Source organism: Amphiura filiformis, chromosome 13 (genome assembly GCF_039555335.1).
Source record: "Amphiura filiformis chromosome 13, Afil_fr2py, whole genome shotgun sequence".
Taxonomy (NCBI): Eukaryota; Metazoa; Echinodermata; class Ophiuroidea; order Amphilepidida; family Amphiuridae; genus Amphiura; species Amphiura filiformis.
The window spans coordinates 38,060,596-38,083,022 of record NC_092640.1 but is presented as its reverse complement, the minus strand read 5'-3'; the positions used below and the strand labels follow the sequence as shown (position 1 = coordinate 38,083,022).

The following is a 22,427-nucleotide window of genomic DNA, read 5'->3' as shown; positions in this document are numbered from 1 at the left end:
TCCATGAAGTAGTCCGTGTGATCAAAAGACAGAATAGGGATTTACTAAAATGGTAAATTACTTCTTGAATATGCATTTACATGTATCATCATTATATAAACTACATTTAAACACACAATGACATTAATAAGAAACTAAAATGAAAAAAACAAAACAAAACAAAACATGAATTTTAAATGTCTTAAAATATCCTGAAATGCATTTAGTATTTGAAAGAATGAAGAGGTAAGATTTAAAATACAATAGTGTGATAAAAATACAATATCCCGACCAGGTGGAGCATCGTGTCACACTGGTTAAGGTCTTTGCTTTTGGTGTGAGAGGTCCTAGGTCCAATTCCCTGCAGCCACCCCCCTCCAAAAAAACCGCTCTGCTCGTGGCTGATGACCCATGATAAAAGACCTCGTTACAGTCGGTTCCGATCAGGGTAATAAGCCCCTGTTGGCTATATGCTTGCCTGTCCTTTAAAAAAATTGCCCCGACCAGCTATCACACACACCCACTTTCACCAGGTCACTTCTGGTGCCTGGTCGAAGTTTCGTCAGCTTCATCTCCTAGATTTCAGCTGTTGTTGGATATAGATATGCTTGACATTAAAAATTTAATAAAATACCTACCCTAATATTTTCTCAAGTCTTAGTTATTTGACGATGTTATTTGTTGATTTATTTTATATTACCTATTTTGATATTACTAGAATATCACATGCAGTATCAAAATAATATTTATCACCACCTTGATCACTTTTCTGGACACGCGTATTACGTTTGATAAAATCCATGACTTCATTGAATGTTTTGTCTGATACTGATTCCTGAAACTTCACTGTCATTGTGATGAAATCAAGTACAAGCTTGGTGGCAGGTGTCATTTCATCTTGGGTGAAACATGTCGTTAGATCTGCTGATAGTGTGTAAGAAGATTGAGTATAAGCCATCTGGTACTTGCTGAGAACAGATTTCACATCTGTTGATGTGATAAGACAGTTTGTCTTCGCCTCATTTGATTCAGTAGTTGCTGTTGGAGTCTGCTCTTCCACAGCTAGCTGAGGGAATGTCTTCGCAAGCAATGCCATACCGGAGTCTACGATAGAAAGATGAAGGGATATACTAGCTGTTTGGTCTTGCTATAAGGTTATAATTTTTCATTCCTTAAACACATAAGGGGTGGTGCAATAATTATGTGTACCCCGGGGGTGAATTATAGGGGGGGGGCAAAGATTTTTGGCAAGCCAGAAGGGGGGGCAAGCATTTTTGGCAGGTCAAAAGGGGGGTCAAGCGATTTTTGGCAGGTCAAAAGGGGGGGCAAGCAATTTTTGGCACAGATATTTTGGGTACCGTTTCTACATTACGCCCTAAAAAGGCATAGGAAAACGTTAGGAACACATTCAAATATGCAAAATTTCCTGCACGCTGCGCTCGCATTATATGATAAGACAATTTAAGGTTTTAAATTCGGGTTCCCCAAAATATTGCATGTGTAAGGGGGGGGGCAAAGATTTTTTGGCACGTCAAAAGGGGGGAGCAAAGGTTTTTGGCACGTCGAAAGGGGGGGCAAAGATTTTTTGGCATGAGAATTCACCCCCCGGGGTACACATAATTATTGCACCACCCCTAATGCTGGAATTGCTTGGAATTCATAATGCCCAGGCAAAAGGAATTAATATTTGTCCCTCTTTACATTCCTTGAAGGGTAATTCTTCGCTGACTCCATTAGTAAATTTGCCAAGTACAAAAAACAATATTTGGATGATGGATAATAAATCCTATTCTTAATTCTCGTTACCATACATAACTTTTGGCTTTCCAAATCTATGTATTTCTGAAAACAACCAGGAATCCGCGCAGCAGTTTTTTATGTACAGTTATCTTATAACATTTGACCCCATTCAAACTTTCTTAGTACGCATCACTTTTATGAGCCATATTTTAAGCTCCTCCCATTTTCAAAACAATTGGTACATTGCAAGTGCATTTCAGCTCTGACGAATGCCAATTGCTGACGAAATTTAGGAATACCACCTAAATTCCCAATAAATTTAAAAATAACAGAGCAATGTTGCATAAAGTCCTAAATTGTGTCCCCACAAAGCTCAAATTCAGCCTCCATAAATCCGCCATTTTAGGCAAATGCACTACATTGTGAGAATCATAATGTAAACTCATAGAAAGGACATTTTTATCAAACAATTATTTTACACCATCTCCCGACACACTCCAATTAATACACGATTTATGCAGACCCCTTCCAGACTAGTCTTGGCAGATCGTGCAGAACATGATTCCATACTTCATGTCAAACCTGTACAAACTGACATTTCATGTAAAACGTTTTGTGTTTGATGGGTTACTGATACTCCTTTATGATTAATCACTGTTTTCTCAAAAGTTCTCAAAATAGAAAAATTGTCAACAAAACGCGAGTACCCCTGTGTATTTTACCTACCCGTTACTAGCATTATTAATATTTTCCCGCCAGGTTCCAATAACTCATAGAACGTTTTGACTGCCTCTTCTACTTCACCCATATAATACATGGCATGGACAATGGTGATAAAATGGTACTTCTGCTCTGCTTCTATAGATGTCATAAACTCTTGGAAGGTTTGGTTGTGCCATTTGTGTTTAATCCCTGTAATGTCGCTGCTATTCTGCCGCACGGTTATCTGATATTTGCAGATCTGCTTTGTGTTTGGTTCAATGACGGTTGCAGATATTCGAGAGAATTTGGTTTTCAATTTCTTTAGTTGTAACGTTTCTTGATAACCTATTGGAAGAAAAATCATATTAGCTGTTGAAGTTCCAAGATATACTTACTCAATTCTTGGGAAAACTTGTTTGACAGAACAATTTCACCCACGCATAAGCAGCCATGTTGGTTTTATGAATATGCAAATTACTGTTCCACTAGTTACATTTTTGGAGATTTAATTTCTTGAAAACAATAAAATGAACTCTAATTCATTATGCAGATTAAAATGAGCAAAATGCTAAACTTAATATACTGATATTTTACTTGTACTACGTATGTACCAAGTCTCATCTAGATAGTCCTTGCAATTTAATTTTTGGCCTCGCTTTCAGTTTTCTGCTCGGCCAAATTGGAGTCAGCAGAGCCAAACGCCGCCAACGGCAACGAAGTGGTCAATTACAAAAAACGTCTGTTATACGAGGGGGTATCAAAAAGTTTTAGAAATCGCCCAGAAGTGAAAGAGCTATATCAATGAAATTTTGTCAGTGCAATCACTGGTCCATATGTACACTATGGTGCAAACATGTGACTATCCATCTCAAACCGCTCGTAAAGTCGGCAAATTATATTTAGAGTTACAGTCCAAAATGTGAATAAAGCTTGTATTCATAATGTACCTAATAATTGTCCTACAAGTGTCTCATTTCAGTCCAGTCATTTAATACCAATCTTTAATCCTATTGTTGAAGAGGATAATAAGCTTATACTTATAGTAAATAGCTTTAGTCTTTGTTTGCTTTGGCTAAATCCTGTTCAAGTGGTGAGTTAACCAACAATTAACAATGAGAGGACATTCCTGAACCTCGTTGACTTGGGGATGATTTGAAGTGACCGCCAATTTTGACAATTTGATATTTAATACCAGCAATGTAGAAAAAGAGATATATTGTAGCACCAAAATAATGTACCTTTTTACTGAAGTAGCAAAGTTTAACAAGCCATAACCCCGCTTCTGGATATTGTTTGAAGTCAAATGATATATCATTGTAAAGCTTATGATATATATTTTCTAAATACGCAAGAAAACAAAATTGACCAGAGGCCGACTTTACGAGCGTTTCGATGTGGATGGTCACAAATGGTCTCATAAGTATGTTTACTTTTTTTACAGGCGACGCTAGATGCTAATAACCTGCTGCCCCAGTTACTGCGCATAAACTGCAAGATTGAGAAAATTGAGACAAGCAGCGTTATTAGGGGTGGTGCAATAATTATGTGTACCCCTAAGGGGGGTGAATTCTCAAAATGTTCTGCCAAAAACGCTTGCCCCCCCTTTGGCCATGCCAAAAAACTTTGCCCCCCTTTCGACGTGCCAAAAACCTTTGCCCCCTTTTGACGTGCCAAAAAATCTTGCCCCCCCTTACACATGCAAGATTTTGGGGAACCCGAATTTAAAACCTTAAATTGTCTTATCATACGATGCGAGCGCAGCGAGCAGGAAATTTTGCATATTTGAATGTGTTCCTAACGTTTTCCTATGCCTTTATAGGGCGTAATTTAGAAACGGTACCCAAAATATCTGTGCCAAAAATTGCTTGCTCCCCCTTTCGACCTGCCAAAAATCGCTTGACCCCCCCTCTTATGACCTGCCAAAAATGCTTGCCCCCCCCTTCTGGCCTGCCAAAAATCTTTGCCCCCCTATAATTCACCCCCGGGGGTACACATAATTATTGCACCACCCCTTAAGATCCTGCATTTGAAGCTAGGGTTGCAGTGCCTAGAAAATCGATGATGAAATGAAAGTTATCTTCGCTGGTGATTGTGATATTGTCACTGTTGCTTTTTGGAAAATGAATTTTTATTTCATCACAGATTTTTTGGGCACTGTAACCCTTAAAATGGAACTTAATCATTCTACATGCCTCAATTTTTTCCATTTTGCTGGTTATGCGGTTACATAGGCAGGTACTGACATCTAGCGCCTGTAAAAAAGTAAACATTCTTATGAGACCATTTTGCATCATAGTGTACATCGGGACCAGTGATTGCACTGACAAAATTTCATTGATATAGCTCTTTCACTTCTGGGCGATTTCTAAAACTTTTTGATACCCCTCGTTAATATATGATTGCCTTACCGTCACCGCTGCCTACACCAAGCACACTCAATGTCTGATCATTAAGTTTATCACCAAACCTTTCAGATAAATTCTTCACTACATTTGATTCAAATTCTTCCTCTGTCCATTTTGCAATAATTTCCTGACGTCTTGTTTGTTGATAATATTCATTGAGAGCCAACAAATACCAGTCATGGTTACAGTATAAGGGTTGTGGGGTTTTCTTTTCGAAATTTGGTGTACCCATGTCGCAGTGTAGTATCGATATAGGCCAACAGATCATCTTATAATGGTATGATTTAATGACATTTGCCCTCTCCACTGCATCAACCTACAGGGTGGTTTTAAAAAAGTAAACACAATTTTGCACTGCAAAAAATATTTTACTCAACATTGAGTAAAAAGGTCACAACTCAACAGTTGAGTAAAAAATTACTCAACATTGAGCATATATAGGTCACAACTCAACAAATGAGTAAACAATTACTCAACATTGAGCTCATGGTAAGTAATGTTTTACTCATTTGTTGAGTTGTGACCTATGTGAGCGCAATGTTGAGTAATTTTTTAGTTGAGTTGAGTTGTGACCTTTTTATTCAATGTTGAGTAAAATATTTTTTGCAGTGTGACAGCAACTTTTCCCAACTTCCCAAAGTTATTTCAATGTTTTATATGTCATGTATAATTAAATGCACACCTTAAATTCAGTATGGTTATTTGAATATAAATCCATCTGGTAAACTGGTAATAAGATAAGATAAGACAGGCAAAATAGGTCTACTATACATTTTCTGAATCCTTGTGACTATAGGAATACATTGGAATGGTTTGTAGCACAATTCGAGCAACTTTGACATTTTAACCCTTTCTCAGGTTAGCTACAACAGGACCGTTTAGGATTACACGCCGTCGGGATTACCCGCCCATCCCCTACTGTAGGTCCTAACTTACGCAATATTGAACACGATAATACGATTGATTTTCTGATGCGAAAAAAATTGACGAAAATCATGTTTATCGAACAGGGACTACACACTCAATTTTGTGTTTGACGCTCAACTATTTTTTCCCATTTATGTGTATTGTTTTGATATTATGGGCATGTAGGCCTTTGAATAAAAGAACTTACTTCATAATGAGATTCTAAGATATGTTGATTGAATGAAGACGATTTATTTGTAATTTAAATTGATTTCATGGTAACTAATACTAACTATTATTAGAGTCACGCGGTAGCCGTGACCAGCAAGTTTAAAAAAAAAAAGACTGATAAAGAAGACTAATAACAGATGCTCCCGCGAGACTATATTTACACCTAGACTGCGGAACTCAGTCCTCAATGATAGTCAGTCATTTATCTTTTGGTCGTTATATGACTATCATTTGAGGACTGAGTTGTTATAATATATCTTCCGAGGTGCAATTTCAGACAATAGCTGGGGATTAGTGGGGCAGAGGTTATCTATTGAATCCTTTCATGACCACTGAAGCATAGTCAAGTCTGCCAAGGACACTCGGTACAAATTGAAAGACCATCACAAAAGAATGCATGCATGTCAGGTCATCGACACCAATTTGGTGTTTGTTATGACACAAATTTGGTGTCTGTTATGCACCTCGAAATATGTACCTTAAAGTCTGTATCTAATTTACACCTAACATTAAAACCAGAGAGTAGTTATTCTTGAGAGGGCACCAAGGGGGTGACACTAAATTCACGGTTGTTCTATTAGCAACACAAAACCTATGAAAAATTCCGCTGGTTTACTAGCTAGAAAATGAGGCCAGTTATCGATCCGTTATGAATAATTCATGTTCGACCCTTGGATCATGTTAATTGCTATTGGCAAATAACAACGTTGTTAGTTTTGCGAACTTTGCCTGTTCAATGAGAGTATAGCGCGCCCTCAATACATCTGGGCGCAAACCAGGCGAAAACGATCCAGTTTAATGAAATGGCGGACGGATATTCCCATCAGGCACCAGTGATATGTTTGTTTCAAAGAAAGTCTACTAATTTGATATGAAATGACATTTTGCAATAGCAAAGTCAAAATTAGGACTTGAGGTCAATAACATGAAGGAAATACGTGACAGAGGCAAGGTGTGAAACACAAGTAGTATTTGAAGTTAAAATAACCTTTGATACCCGACCTGACCTTCCATAGCTTTCCATCATGGCGCCTTATTCGTCTTTATGTATTTCTATATGCTCTCAAGTAAAATAAAATACCAATATGCACTAAGCAGACAGAATGTTACTTGGCTCCCAGCATGAATTATTGATTTTATACGGAGGTAAAGAAATACACAGTTGCCTGCAAGCCGTGCACCATACTCCAAATACTTCGGTAAATCTGAATAATGGTCACATGTAGACATATCATGTGTTCGGGAAATCACGTGGCAACATTTTAAGATTTCAGACTTGTTTACTAGTTAAATTGTCATTTGTACTGTTGATTATTTATCTTTGTTAATTAATATATCTTTTAAATGCTGATAAATCGTGGTTGGCTGCCCACATTATATGTTAAATTCAATGTTTTATGAATATAATTCTACTACGCAGCGGGGGTCACACAGCATAATTTCACACGACACGATTTAGCTAGATTGGGAGCTCTGCACTTCAAATTCACGTCAATTTCAAAGTTTAAACACTTAATATATTTAATATAATACTTATTTTTTGTTATAACAAACTGGAACACGAAATGTACTAGCTTATTACCTATACAGAAAGGGGATTTATACACATTCACTCAGCAATTTGACATGCCTGGCGCATCAAGACATTCTCTGTCTGGATAACATGACTGTCGCCCTCAATACGTCTGGGCGCAAATTTAAATAACAATACGCTATTTACATATGAATGCGGCTTCATGCTAATGTCTAGTGCCGCTTCCAGGCCTATTCCGTGAGGGCACTCACCTCATTTGCATGGCAAAATTACCCGTCTCCTCTGCAGCCAATTTGGTTTCGCTCCATCGAAATCAAGCTGGTCACGGAGGAGACTACTTTCCTTGTGTTTGTTCATTTGTGTATGGAGAGCCCTTCTTGGAGTCCGTTTGGACTCAGGCTACGCTCTCAGCTAGAGTCCGACGCTGCATTGTACTAGAAACACCTTCTCTGTGAACTCGCTAGAGCAAGGAAAATAAAAACTGGTTTCATTACTATCTGTTTTTGAGCTTTTTTGCAGGTCTGCGACCATGGTGTTACCACAACTGTCTTTGCGTCATTAACATGTGCTGGAGTCTAGCACAGGTCAACCAAAGTCCCGGATTTTAATAAGACAATAATGATTGACACACACACCAGGAAGTTTCTCATCCAAAAGAATGAGAAAATTTAAATTCTCACCATTTTGGCCGTTTCTCATCAAAATGTCCGTTTTCTCATCCAAAACTTCCTTTAGTGTATTAAGTTAGCTTAGGCCTATTGATCCTAAATTTGCTGGTAGGGTAAAACTCGTTTTAGGGGGTGTTTAAAAAGTTGGCCACACATGCGTATAGGCCTACATTATCATACTTGAGTGCCCCTCCCCGGTGAAATTTGAGACTCATTTGGTCACCGTCCTAAGCGTCCTTGCCCACACGAGTCGCCCAGGAGTAGGCCCTACCCGGCATTATTAATTATTAGTGGTTAGCCTCCCTAAATACAGTCGCGTATCGTGTTGTCAATTATCGTTACTTGTGTCCATGGATATGACCCCATGTATAAGTAGGCCCCTAGTCTTCATAGAATTCACACAGTCTATGCCATGTCATTTACGGATACAAAGAGGATAATAATGTTGAGGGCGCCCACAAAATCTTACACCGTCTTACACAATGTTCCAAGGCAAAGTTCAGTTTAATATTATTTTACTCATCGTAAAAATACAGACGTTTTATTATGTGATGATGTTGTCTGGATGGGTGGACAGTTGTCACACTGTGGAAAAACAACAACCGGGAATCCGCATTCATTTACAAATAGCATTAAATTAGTATCACATAGTGGCCTCCGTGCAGTGGAAAACCTTAATTCTTTCATCAAAAAGAAATGAAAATGACAAAAAAACCGGATCCACCTGTACGCCTATAAAATGGGCACAGAAATTTGTCTCAAATATGAATGAATTTTAAGAAACATACGGGATATGATGAACCAATGACCTGACGCCATGATAGTAGGATCTATTAGTCGTTTTATATACAATGTATATACCGTGTTGTCATAATACCAATATTTGACATAATATATAACGAGTAATATTTAGTATTGTAAATATGCAGTTCATATGCACAAACGAACACTGATCTTTATGATATTCAGGTTGTTGTACATCTCATATAACATGTCATATAGGAGGTTATATGTGTTGACCTTCTCCTATTGTATTTGTTCATTTGTGTATGGAGAGGATTAGCGCCATTAAAACTCCATCAGTATTTGGGCGTAGTTCAGTGAACTCACCAGATTGCTATTCCAAGTACTTTGATAAATACAGATAATATGTATTAATGGGTCGAGGCGATTGCATTGAAAAACTAATAAATTATTCATAACAGTTACGTAATCAATCGATAGTGCGGACACTTTTCATTTACAAACCACCAAAATTCGTAATCTTTTAGCGTTGGAAAAGAAACCACGTGAATAGAGTGTCATAGCCCTGGTATAGGGTATGTAATACGACGTTACTCATTGTTATTCTAATTTAAATATATTTTGTCCTACCACGGGCAAATTCGCATGATAATAGGACAATAAAACATGATTGTGATATGTATGAATGGTTGTTGAATCGATTCAGAGACCTGACTCTCTGTCATCTTCAGCTATCGTAGAACATGACAATTGTCATACCGTCCCGGTAGGTTGATTACAAACACTCTGTAGGTGTGGAAAATTGTTCCGCTAGTATGGAAGGCCAGCAGGAAAAAAATATCCAAATAACATTTATCAAGCATATATAGTACGGAAGCGTCTATGTGACACAACTTGACAAGATAATTATCTTGCCATGTCGACTTATTATCAGCATTATGTCAACATGACGATATAAAATATCTCGCCAAGACAACTGAACAAACAAATCAACATGGCAAGATAAATTGTCATGCTAAGTCGACATACCAAAAATGGATATCGTCTTCGCGAAATACATTATTATGCCAAGTCAATTTAGCAACAAATTAATGTCTACATAGCAGGATATTTTGTCACGTCCAGTTGACTTAACAAACAATATAAGTCAACATGGTAAGATTAAATTATCATACCAAGGAATAGTAATTTTTGACACCGTAGAATTTAAATTATTGAAAAGCATCCTCGGGATGTAGAGGAGGGGGCGGCCCGAAATTAAAGGGAAAATTAAATCTCAAAAGACCGCCGACAACCGCCGCTCAATAGGGATAGAACCACAAACCGCGAAATTTGGATATCCAGCTAGATTGCCCCGCAGGACTCAGGAACCACAAATCTTGAAATATGGATATCCTACAAATTAAAACCACAAACCGCGAAAAACCGCCAACAACTGCCGCTTAATAGAAATATTCAACTATATTGCCCCGCAGGGCTACAAAGAACCACAAACCGTGAAATTTGGAACCATAGAACCATAAACCGCGAAATAGGGATGTCCAACAAGTTTTAACTATAAATTAGCCCTCGATAGAGGGCAAAGCTTGAAGGATTAGGGAAATTATAACCACGAACCGCGAAAGTTGCCTTAACAAACAGTATAAGTCAACATAGTAAGATAAATTACCATACCAAGTAATAGTAATTTTTGACACCGTACAATTACAATTTTTGAAAAGCATCCTCGGGGTGTAGAGGAGGGGCGGCCCGAAAGGGGCGGGCGGGAAAATTAAATCTCAAAAGACCGCCGACAACCACCGCTCAATAGGGATATCCAACTAGATTGTCCCGCAGGGCTACAAAGAACCACAAACCGCGAAATTTGGATATCCAGCTAGATTGCCCCGCAGGAATCAGGAACCACAAATCTTGAAATATGGATATCCTACCCATTAAAACCACAAACCGCGAAAAACCGCCAACAACTGCCGCTCAATAGAAATATCCAACTAGATTGCCCCGCAGGGCTATAAAGAACCCCACACCGCGAAATATGGATGTCCAACAAGTTTTAACTATAAATTAGCCCTCGATAAAGGGCAAGACTTGAAGGAAAAGGAACATTATAACCACGAACCGCGAAAGACCTCCAACAACCACCTCAATAGAGATATTCAACTAGATTGCCTGCAGGGCTACAAAGAACCACAAACGGCGAAATTTGGAAATCCAACTAGATTGCCCCGCAGGGCTACAAAGAACCACACACCGCGAAATATGGATATCCAACAAGCTTAAACAATAAATCAGCCACGATAGAGGACAGGGTTTGAAGAATAAAGGAATACCACGAACCGCGAAAGACCGCCAACAACCGCCGTTCAATAGAGATATCCAACTAGATTGCCTGCAGGGCTACAAAGAACCACAAACGGCGACATTTGGATATCCAACTAGATTGCCCCAGGGCTACAAAGAACCACTTACATTTTAGTTATAGGTATAGCTACATATACTCGTATTTTTTATTATCATAAATCAAGGATAATATTATTCAAACTTCTATTTTTCGCTTTATTCGTCATATGGAGTACTTCGTAACCGGATGACTTTTCAAGCTTGGAGCTACTCGGCTTCATTCATAAAAGAAAGCAAATCTACCAAAAAAACGTTGACAACGTAAAGACAGCAGCAAGTTTAAAAAGCCCCCACCTCGGCTCACTTTTTGAAACTTGGTCCCATTTGTAAAAGATAGATTTAAACTTTGTCATAATTATCAACTTAAAACATTTGCAGAAGTGTTATGTTACGTATCTTTAATTTGCCGATGCGATATTAAGTTGTCAGCATTCTGGAACGATCAGAAAGGTTGTTCTTGGCCAATATCCTATATATGTTTTGTTTTATAATAATTATTAAGTTCATGATCAATGATTGAATTAAACGAATAACAAGTAGGCATGTTAATGGCAATGATGCTATTGCTGTTGATATTCAAAATGGGACCAAGTTTCAAAAAGTGAGCCGAGGTGGGGGCTTTTTAAACTTGCTGCTTTCTTTACGTTGTCAACGTTTTTTTGGTAGATATCAATTTACCTCATACCTGATCGAAAACAAGAAAATATCATAAGTGTACATAAGCTTATACCCATGATAACAAAATATACTTAAGTTAATTGATAGACAAAACAGTCACGTCACGTTGTTACGAGTAATCGATCAGTAACTATATTCAATTCATATAAATGGTGCGGCTGAAATAAGGTGGGTGGTAAATGAATGTAAATCGACAGATAAAGTGTGCATTTTGTGCTTCGGCTACTCAATCACACCCATGGGCTGTATAAGAATAAAATATACATCTCGCTCAAGTGGGCGCTTTCGTGTGACTTTCGTTTGAACACTTATTGACAATAGCCTGCCAGGCCAGTTACCGAATTAAGGTTAGCAACTATTTCAAACTGTTGCGATTTGGTAGTTTACAGCATCTTGCGAACGGTAGTGAGCTTTGGCAAAAATTGCATTGATCATTTCATAGCGAGCGTGTAGAAGAATTCAAATATCACAGATATACTTTTGTAGGTCATGTGGTTCTTGAGTTATGTTGTAAACTAAATAATTTGTAAAATGAAATTATGCAAAACATGAAAGTGTTAGTTTTCAATAATATATCGATGTTTTGGCTGCTTCTACCAACAATACCTAGCCCACCCGTAATGGGGGAACCCTTTTGTTCTGAACAAAGGGTACCTCTCGTGTCCCTCTAGGGTACCATAGCATGTCGGTTAATCAAATCGGCAGAAAGGAACAATGCGTTACCTATTCTATTGTGCCTCAAGTGGCGTAGCCAGCAGGGGGCAGGGGGAAGAGCCTGACAAAAATTGAAAGAAAAAGTCCCCCTCTGACAAAACATGAAAGAGAAAATCTGGAGTGCAAAGGAAAAGAAAAGGGCCAAGGAGCCCCTTTTCCACCAAAGTTACCCCGATCATGGGCCAAAATAGTGTGAAACTGACCCTTGTAAATCCATGGACTCCTCAAACTCCAATATAATTAAAACAACCTTGCTGGAAAGTACACCCTATGCATCTTGGAGGGATATCGTCTCGGACCAAAAAAACGACCCCTTATTGACCTTTGACACAAAATCGGTGAACACCCTAAAGGCACGTGGCAGTAACAATACTTGTGTGCAACTGGCGTCACCCTGCTATGTTGTTTATGGCAGAAGAAGCAGATTGACTTAAAGACGAAAGAAACTGGAAAGAAACATTAGACAGCCGTGACTCCGTAAACGACTGTCTAAAATGTATCTTCTGTTTGGTCTATAACAAATTGTGTATGCGTCACATGCACTGTAAAAGTCACTTTAAGTAAGGGTTATATATGGAGTCAATTCTCGCGGTTCATATTACGAAGCGCGTGCCAGTCCAATTTTTGACCTCAAGAGTTGACATCACCATTCTAGCAAACATTGGATTTTCCTGCTAGTATGATGCACTCCTATCCTTCCTACGCCAAAATTAACTTCGGTTATCCAAATTCTCCTAGTCCGTCAATTAGAAAATCAAATGACCATAAAAACAAAACAGTAAAGTGGGGTACTATGGGATTTTGATATAGACATTTAACCATCTTTTCACACAAAAATACTCCGTCTCCTAATTGTACCATAACGATTGGGTTCCACGAATATCGTATGTACAGTACTGTACGTACAGTTAATATTCATATATTCCTTTATACCATATTAAAAGGTTTGGCTACAAACGATTCTCTTACAAATGCATCTCCGAACAGCTTCCTATGAGCAATCGCCATTTCTCTTTAAATTACAAATCTTGTGCAAAAAGTTACTATTTTCGCCTGTTTTGTCATACGGTTGTAAATTTAATGAACTATGACTTTGCTAAAAGAGCGCTTTCACATTGATATGATAGGATGCTTCAATTTTCACATAAAAAGTATAAAGTATAAAAACACCCTCCCATTCGGCTATTTCTAAAAGGTAATCAGACTTTCCAACCCAGTACATTAAATTAACGTTATTCTATTTTATTCTAAAAACATTTTTAGAAACAAATGTATTTGGCGTATACTGCTGTAACCAGACCTTCCAAGCCAGTGCATTAAATTAGCGTTATTCTTTTTTATTTTAAAAACATTTTTAGAAACAAATTTATTTGGCGTGTACTGCTGTGAACATGATAGTTACTAATGATAAATACAGCTCCATAAAGTATTCGGTGTGATTATAAGATATAATAGTGATCTATATACTAAAATGGTAAATTGATGGTAAATGCTAGTATGCATTCACATGCATCACATGTATGCAGGCCTTTTCGTAAAGAGCAGGGGATCAGCACGGGTCTGTTGTCTGTCACACTCAGCATTGCGGTCAACTTGCGCTGCCATTTGGGGCTTCCCAGCAAACACAAAACGTTTTCGACATCATTCGCAAAAGGTTATAAAAGGTTGTCAGAAACGTTTAAATGTCGGGTTATATAAAGGGTATATTAAGAGTATAAAACGTTTTCATAACCTTACAAAACATTTTTGATAATCTACTGCTCAGCAAACAAAAATGTTTTACAGAAAACGTTTAAATGTCGGGTTATATAAAGGGTATAAAAACGTTTTAATAACATTCCAAAAACATTCTTGAAAACTTGATACAAAACATTCTAAACAGAATGTTATTTTGGGGAGTTGAAAAAAATATTTTGCGAAAAATGTTTGCCCAAAATATTTTCAATAACGTTTTAAAAACGTTTTCATGACCTTTATATAACCCGACATTTAAATGTTATTAAAAGGTTTTGAAAAAAACATTTTAAGAACATTTCTGTGTTTACTGGGTTCAAATATTTTAACATAATGTTATTTAAGTATTGACACAATATTTGGCTAAAATGTTTGCAAAAATAGTTTACAATAACATTTTTGAAAACATTAAAAATATTGTTGTGGTGTGTTTTCATACAAAACGTGTTAAAACGCTATCATGACCTTTATATAACCCGACATTTTAATGTTATTAAAACGTTTTTACCTAAACCAAAAGCCAAAATATAACTTATTTAAAACGTTTTTAAAACGTTTTTGTGTTTGCTGGGTTGGCAGCATATCGACCCGTGGCGCGCTTTGAGGAATCTGAGTATTCAGAAAGCGCGTATAAATGCCGTTTAATTTTATTATTATCATTATATTGGTATATAAACATACAATGACATTATAAAGTTAATAAGAAAAAATTAAAAATATGCATTTTATTATCTCATGATCTCTTGCAATTAGTATTTCAAAACACGAACAAGTAAGATTTAGTGGTCTTCTACACCCAAAAAATAAAACATCATGGCCAATAGACATTGAATCAAAGTTGGAACGAATATCAATGTCAACTGAGGTATTCCAAAGATTAGCTGCTCTGACATAAAATAAATTCTAAAACAAGAGTTGCTCTTGTAATGAGGAACAAGAAAAGAATTAGAAGAATTTCCTCTTGTACTATAACTATGAATAGAATGGGTAAAGCTGAGTCTAGAACAAAGATAATCTAGAGCTTTCCCAGTTAGACACTTGAATAACATAACAAGAATATGATTGTTCCAGCGTTGGTCTAATTTGAGCCACTTAAGATCATTCATCAATGTATCAATAGGGAGTTCTTATGTCAGCAGAAAGAATGAATCTTGTAAGATTGTTCATAAGAACTTCCAACCTACTGAAAAGTGAGAGCAATAAGACCAAACATGGCTACAGTAATTAAAATGCGGCAAAACACGAGATTCACCAAGTTTTCTCAGAAAGTGTTTTGGAAGGTAATATTTAACACGACGAATTACACCACATCTTTTAGAAACATTAGAACCAAGTCATGTTACTGTCAAAAGTAAGACCAAGGTATTTAAAATGATCAACTTCCTCAATGTCTTCACCGTCATATATCAAAGAAATATTATTGAATTTAATAAGATTGTGGGGTGTACCAAAGAGCGTCAACTTAGTTTTGTTTAGATTAAGAGTAAGTATGTTATCTCTAAACCATTTAGCTATTCTACGGAGGTTGTGATTCAGACTATTCTGAAGACTTAAAGCATCTGACAAATTAACAAGCAGAGAGGTATCATCAGCAGATTTTTTATATTATCTATTTTGATATTACTAGAATATCACATTCAGTATCAAAGTAATATTTATCGTCACCTTGATCACCTTTCTTGACGCGTGTATTACGTTTGATAAATTCCATGACTTCACTGAATATGCCATCTGGTACCGATTCCTTGAATTTTACCGTCATGGTTATGAAATCAAGCATTAACTTGGTCTCGGGTGTCATCTCATCTGGGGTGAAACAGTTGGTTAGATCAGCCGATTCTATGTAGGAAGATTGAGTATAAGCCATTTGGTTTTTCTTCAGGACAGATTGGACCTCTGTAGTATTGGTAAAATATTTTGGCTTTATCTCCTCTGGTTCAGTAGTAGTTCGTGGAGTTGGCTCTTCCGCAGATAGATAAAGATGTGGGAATGTCCTCAAAAGCAATCCTCTACCAGAGTGCCCTATGACAGAAAGGTAAGGACAGTACTATGGTCATTTCTATCAGCATGTATTATACCCAGCAAACACCGAACATTATCGGATTATATAAAACATTTAAATAACGTTTTGTTTTTAAAAATTGTGCAAAATTTTAACATGTTGTTTGAAAGGTTACAAACTATTTTGCAAAAAAGTTTGCCAAAAATAATTTACAATAACAGTTAATAAATGTTGCTGCAGTGCTTTGATTCCTTCTTTCATTATTTATTTTTGGCCTCCCAACCCCCTTCCTTTTTTAAAATTTTGTTGCTTTTGTTTTGTTTTGGGTTAGTCAGGTTATGTCGCGGCATTTTTGGAAAAAAATTTGAATAAATATAATTATGTCCCAATTCCACCCACACACACACACACCCCACCCCACCCCCACACACCCCCCACACACCCACGTCACACGTCTTACCTGCTACAGCTACCAAGAATATCATCCCACCAGGTTCCAACAAATTGTACAACTTTTTGACTGTTTCTTCCAAGTCACCTGCATAATAATATATGGCATGGACAATGCTGATGAAATGGTACTTCTGCTCTGCTTCCATAGATGTCACGAACTCATGGAAGGTTTGATTGTGCCACTCATATTCAATCCCAGTAATGTCACTGCCTTTCTGACGTACCATGTCTTGATATTTGGAGATCCGCTTTACGTTTGGTTCAATGACGGTTGCAGATAATCGAGAGAATTTGGTTTTCAATTTCTTCAGCTGTAAAGTTTCTTGATTACCTTTTGGAAACAGAATCACATTGCATGGTGTTAGATTATTAATGTAAACATGGATAAAATAATGGGCATAAATTTACATTTATGCTTTGATTTACAGTTTACACGGAGGTGTAGCATGATGGTTAGTGTCTGAAGGTACTCAAGTTTGGTTTAGGTACGTAGAGAGGTACCACTGAGAATCTTAAAGTGGACACACCACTTCACCAATGACTCATCCAAATACCTAAAAAGGGAACGACAGTGCGTTAGGTCTTCTTTTTTTGTCTTTTGGGGGGAAATGTGTATCTTCAATACGAAAAATATCAATTTTTAATATTTCGCCATAAATTTTGAATTATATCACGAGTTTAAAAACAAATTTGATATCATCAGGACATTCCTCGTTTTCAGAATGCAATTTACTGTTTGTGATTTGCTCTCAGGTCCCACATGGTTGTGTTGTCTCTCTCTTGTCCACTTGTAACAAGTTGAGTCTTGATAACGGCCATTCATACAAATGTTGTTGTTTTTAAGATATGAACCATTCAAGAATATAAAAAAAAGGTATTGGGTTCCAGCATAAGATATTAAACCCACAAAAGAGGAACCTTTGGTCCATTGGTTGTATAAATTAATGAACTTTTGTTTATGTATGAAATGAAAGAAATATATATAGAAACATTTCTTTTTGATTAATTTGCTTGCCGTGAAAGAGGTCTGAAAGAAAAAGTGATGCATAAAAGCCAACATGTAGAAAAGTTTTAGGCCGCAAATATCATAAATGGCTGTATTTCTCAGTGAAAACGAGATAGCAACCAAACCTGCTCTATTCATGCATATAAACTAACCAGCCAATGTTCCAATTTTAAAACAAGATAATTGATCGAGTAGTTTTTGGAATTATACCAAAATGTCTAGGGTGACTTACATTTTTGGAACCATGTAATAATACAACCCTGTCGTTTTTCCGATAAAAAAAATCAACACAGGGTTGATTTTTTTTATAACCCGATGTAGGATCATTTCTATTTTGTTAGCTTTATTTCTTCTTTTGCCTGGGTTATTCATTCAGTAGAGGTCTTATGATATCCTCTGTTCTTCCATGAGGCCCAGGGAATCTTGTTTTGCCTTACCTTCACTGCTACCCACACCAAGCACACGCAATGTCTGATTAGCAAGTTTATCACCAAATCTGTCAGATAAAACCTTCACTACATATGAGTCAAATTCTTCCCCTATCCATTTCGCAAGAATTTCCTGACGTCGTGTCTGCTGACAATATTCATTGAGAGCCATCCAGTAGCAGTCATAGTTACAGAATAATGGCTGTGGCCTTTTCCATTGTAAATTTGGTTCAGCCATGTTGCAGTGTAGCACATGTATGGTATAGTACAGACTAGACTAGTATCACTATGAACCACAATAGCCTCATCACAATGGCATCGTCCAATAACCTCAATATCATAATCATAGTGCAAAATTTGACCTCAAGTTGCAGAGTATGAGTTTTTGTACCCAAATTTGCAAAGGTCATTCAATGAATGTACAAATGTATAGGGGTTTAAGAACTGTACCCCTGATAGATGAGCATGTCGGTCCATATCCAGTCTATACACCAAACATGCTCATCTAATGGACACAGTTCTTTAACCCTAATATACCTGTACATTCACATAATGACTTTTGAATATTTTGGGTATCAAAACTCATACCCAACAATTTAAGGTCAACTTTTATGCTATAAGTGTTGTATGGAGATTACTGAACTATGCCATTGGAATGAGACCATGTATACGCTAATACCCAAAATGATCTCATAGCCAATGAAACAGTTCATGAACATAATTAAGTTCAGTTCAAATTCAGTTTATATCTCAGATCCACAGACGCTTTATGTCAGCAAATGTCACAATTGATGTCTGGACCCTGGGAAATGATAGTGGGCTACATGCCGAAATTAAAGGCACCTATACCCCCAACATGCTATTATAGGCATACACAAATCCACCCCATACACTTGTGAACATGTCCGTGGTCATCAATTTTAGAATGATCTAATATTGATAACTAATGATCATTAATTATCGAGTATCGACTATCGATTACCCCCCACCACCACCCCGGCACCCCCACGATCTGAAACGCTGCTTTCATGAGCAGCATGCTTACTGTGATAATGAACTTCTTATAGGCAGGATTATCTTCGTTTTTTGTTTTTTTTTAATCTAAGGTGTTATCTGTTTATTTTTACACCAATATTATCTATTTAGATATTACCAGAATGTCACATTAACAATCAAAGTAACATTTCTTGATACGTATATTACGTTTGAAGATTTCATCTGCTTCTGATTCGTCATAATTTACTTTCATACCATAAAAACTCGATAGTTAGCATATGTGCTTACTATCGAGCGCTTTTAAAACATGCAAAAATGAAGAGCCCCATCCACAAAAGTGTAAAGGGTTTTGAGCAAATCATCGATGCACATAGTTATATATGAACAAGCAAAGCTGAAAATGTGTCTAAACCCCATTAGCTCAGTTGGTAAAGCAACAGACTTTTGTACAATTTCATGTTTTCAAAAGCGCTCGATAGTAAGCACATTATGCTAACTATCGAGTTTTTACTGTAGTCCTGAAATCAAGCATTTAAACTCTAAAAATAAAAAGGGGGATTGTCACCGTAAGATTTTTTATCAGTCATAACAAACGCGCGTGTTTGCGCCCAAACGACCTAGTAAGCTAATCGTAGATCCATCACATGCGATCATTTTAATGATACAATTTTTACCCCAGCACCTTACCCGGGGGTAGGACCGGTCATCAAAATGCCCATAGAGGGATTGGTGAGACCCGCCATTGGTTTCTACAGTAAAATACATGATTTTCAGTTCGCTCTTGTCAAATTATTAAATGAGCTACTGACTTTTTACTTGTCAGTTGAAATAGTCATTTCCTTATATTTTTAGAAGAAAGATCGGTTAAAATCGCAAGTTCGCAAATTTTAGCCGAAAATCAATTTTGACCAAGTATACTTTTGTACACTGCCAAATTTGCACGGGCAATGCACGCTCTCATTATAACGTCATAGCGACGTTTTCAGGCTTATTTTGGTATCGCTGGGTAGAAGAGACTTATCGCTGTACATTGGCACCAAAATTATAACGATATTATGATATGACGTTCGTAATTGAAATTTAGGGGGTTGTAACAGTCCATGTTACAAAATATGGCTCAGTGGTTCTAGGCTTAACTTTGTCTCAGTTGCCGAAAACCGAAAGGCGGGGGGAAGCAATTTTTGGCAGGCCGGGGGGCGCATGCGATTTTTGGCATACATTCTTGGGGCACCTTTTAAATAAAAGGCTCTAAAAAGTTTAGTATTGAAACGCTTAAATATGCACATGTTCCTGCTCGCTGCACTCGCAACACGTCTAGACCATTTAAGGTTTGCAAATTGGGATCGCAAACATTTGACATGTTCATGAGGGAAAAGATTTTTTTGGCAGAGAAAGCGATTTTTGGTGAGGCGTTTGGAAATTCTCCCCTCATAATTATTGCCCCTGCTATGAGTAGGCGTAAGTAGAGAAATTAGCTACATGCATTTGAAAGGGGCTTTGTCAATACTGCTGTTTTCCTTGTTTTTTCCCAAAATTTTTCATTTCAAAAATAACTAATGACAACTTTTATTGACTTATCCTTTTAATATCCACAGTTTTTTATTTTTATTTTTGCTGCGATCACTGTAATTCTAAGGCTTTTTGGTGGGCATGTGGTGGGGGTCACTCCCATTGTGGCCTGTACATCATCCGCGATAATCAACCTTTGAAAAGCATCCTAAACAAGGATTTAACCCTTGGCTAAAACGATCCCCTAAACAGATAACAGTATTAACACGCGCCTCTTTTCACATGCACACTAAACAGGAATTTTATTCCTTGCATCAAATTTCATACCGTAAAGAAGGATATTTTCGTAAAACCACATGCTTTTTGAAGATCATCACTTCCCCTTTCATATATATATGTGTCCAATTTACATACACTTTCCGCGTATGAGCATTGCAATTTTGCTACCTTTTTTTTCTTCAAATTTTCATGTTTTTGACACCCTAAACACGATACGCGCGTATCGTGCATACCCACGAAAAAAACTACCCTTTTTACGCGTTTTCGCCAGCCCATTCGCGGGCTGGTATCTGTTTCATAGATCGTTGTATGCTCAAGATTATTGTTATTCGATTTGTAAGGAAAAGAAAGTATGTTTTGCCGTTTCAACGAACGAAAACGATTGAGTATTGGCAAAGTTATGTTTGAATTAATTATGACTTTAAAAGTTATCATAGGTTAGGCCTACATCTAACAATAACTTGTTCAGCAATCAGCATTATCAACATGGTCAACAAGGTAATTGAGGTCACATCAGTGGACTGCTGAGCATAGCATGATGTTTGGTTGCCTGTGAGTGCATAATTGATATGTTGATAACAGATCTAATAATGTTGTATAGAATCAAAATCTTCATTATATCATACTCATAGACTTATGATTGAAGTCAAAGTAATTATCTATCCTATCCTAGCTGTATCGTTTTATGGATAAAAATGACTCTAAATGTTATTGATGATATTATTGCTACATTAAATATCAGTTTTGTAAAATCAGATGGAAAATAAAAAAGTTTTTAGAGGCTAGCTATAATATGGGCACAAGCCTAGTATTGAACAATATTTGAATTCATAAAATTACATTCAACAAAGTGATTGAAGACTGAGAAAACACACACACTTACAGAATGGAGTAGGTAAGATGCCATGTCCATAGCTTTGCAGAAGTTTCGGACTAATCAACACCGTGATTTCGAAAAATACAGTTTAAAAGTGAAGATTGTAGTGGGTGATCAGTCCTTTATCATGTGCTTGCCACTATCTACTTTATAGTAAACTATACATTGCGAATTAATATAAAATTAATTTAAAAATAAAATGTGCATGTACGTTGAGTTTATATAGCGAATTAACTGCAGTGTATATCTTGATTTTAATAATAAGCATGGGCAAAAAGCAGAAAAGACAAAAAAACTATTTGGAGTAATGAATTAAAGAGTTGATAGGAGTTATAAGAGTTAATGTTTTTGCTATTTCGGTGTGCATGTTCTCATTGATGGTTTGGTGGACTGTCGTGTAACATGGGTGTGTAGCGCGATCCTAAAAATTCCTTTCACAGTG

The 22,427-nt window shown here is 37.0% G+C and overlaps 2 protein-coding genes across 2 annotated transcripts; both read right to left on the bottom strand.

Moving 5' to 3' along the window:
• Positions 1–196: 196 nt before the first annotated feature.
• On the bottom strand, positions 197–5,165 carry LOC140167279 (histamine N-methyltransferase A-like). Its single transcript, XM_072190612.1, has 3 exons — positions 4,830–5,165; positions 2,446–2,766; positions 197–1,083 (listed from the first exon to the last, which is right to left on the bottom strand). Exons 1-3 carry the CDS (start codon positions 5,092–5,094, stop codon positions 680–682), a joined length of 990 nt encoding a protein of 329 aa, XP_072046713.1. The 5' UTR covers positions 5,095–5,165; the 3' UTR covers positions 197–679.
• A 9,965-nt stretch (positions 5,166–15,130) lies between these two features.
• Positions 15,131–18,527, bottom strand: LOC140167278 (histamine N-methyltransferase-like). Its single transcript, XM_072190611.1, has 3 exons — positions 18,334–18,527; positions 16,898–17,221; positions 15,131–16,457 (listed from the first exon to the last, which is right to left on the bottom strand). The coding sequence occupies exons 1-3, from the start codon at positions 18,494–18,496 to the stop codon at positions 16,045–16,047; spliced, it is 900 nt and encodes a 299-aa protein (XP_072046712.1). The 5' UTR covers positions 18,497–18,527; the 3' UTR covers positions 15,131–16,044.
• Between the last annotated feature and the right edge of the window lie 3,900 nt (positions 18,528–22,427).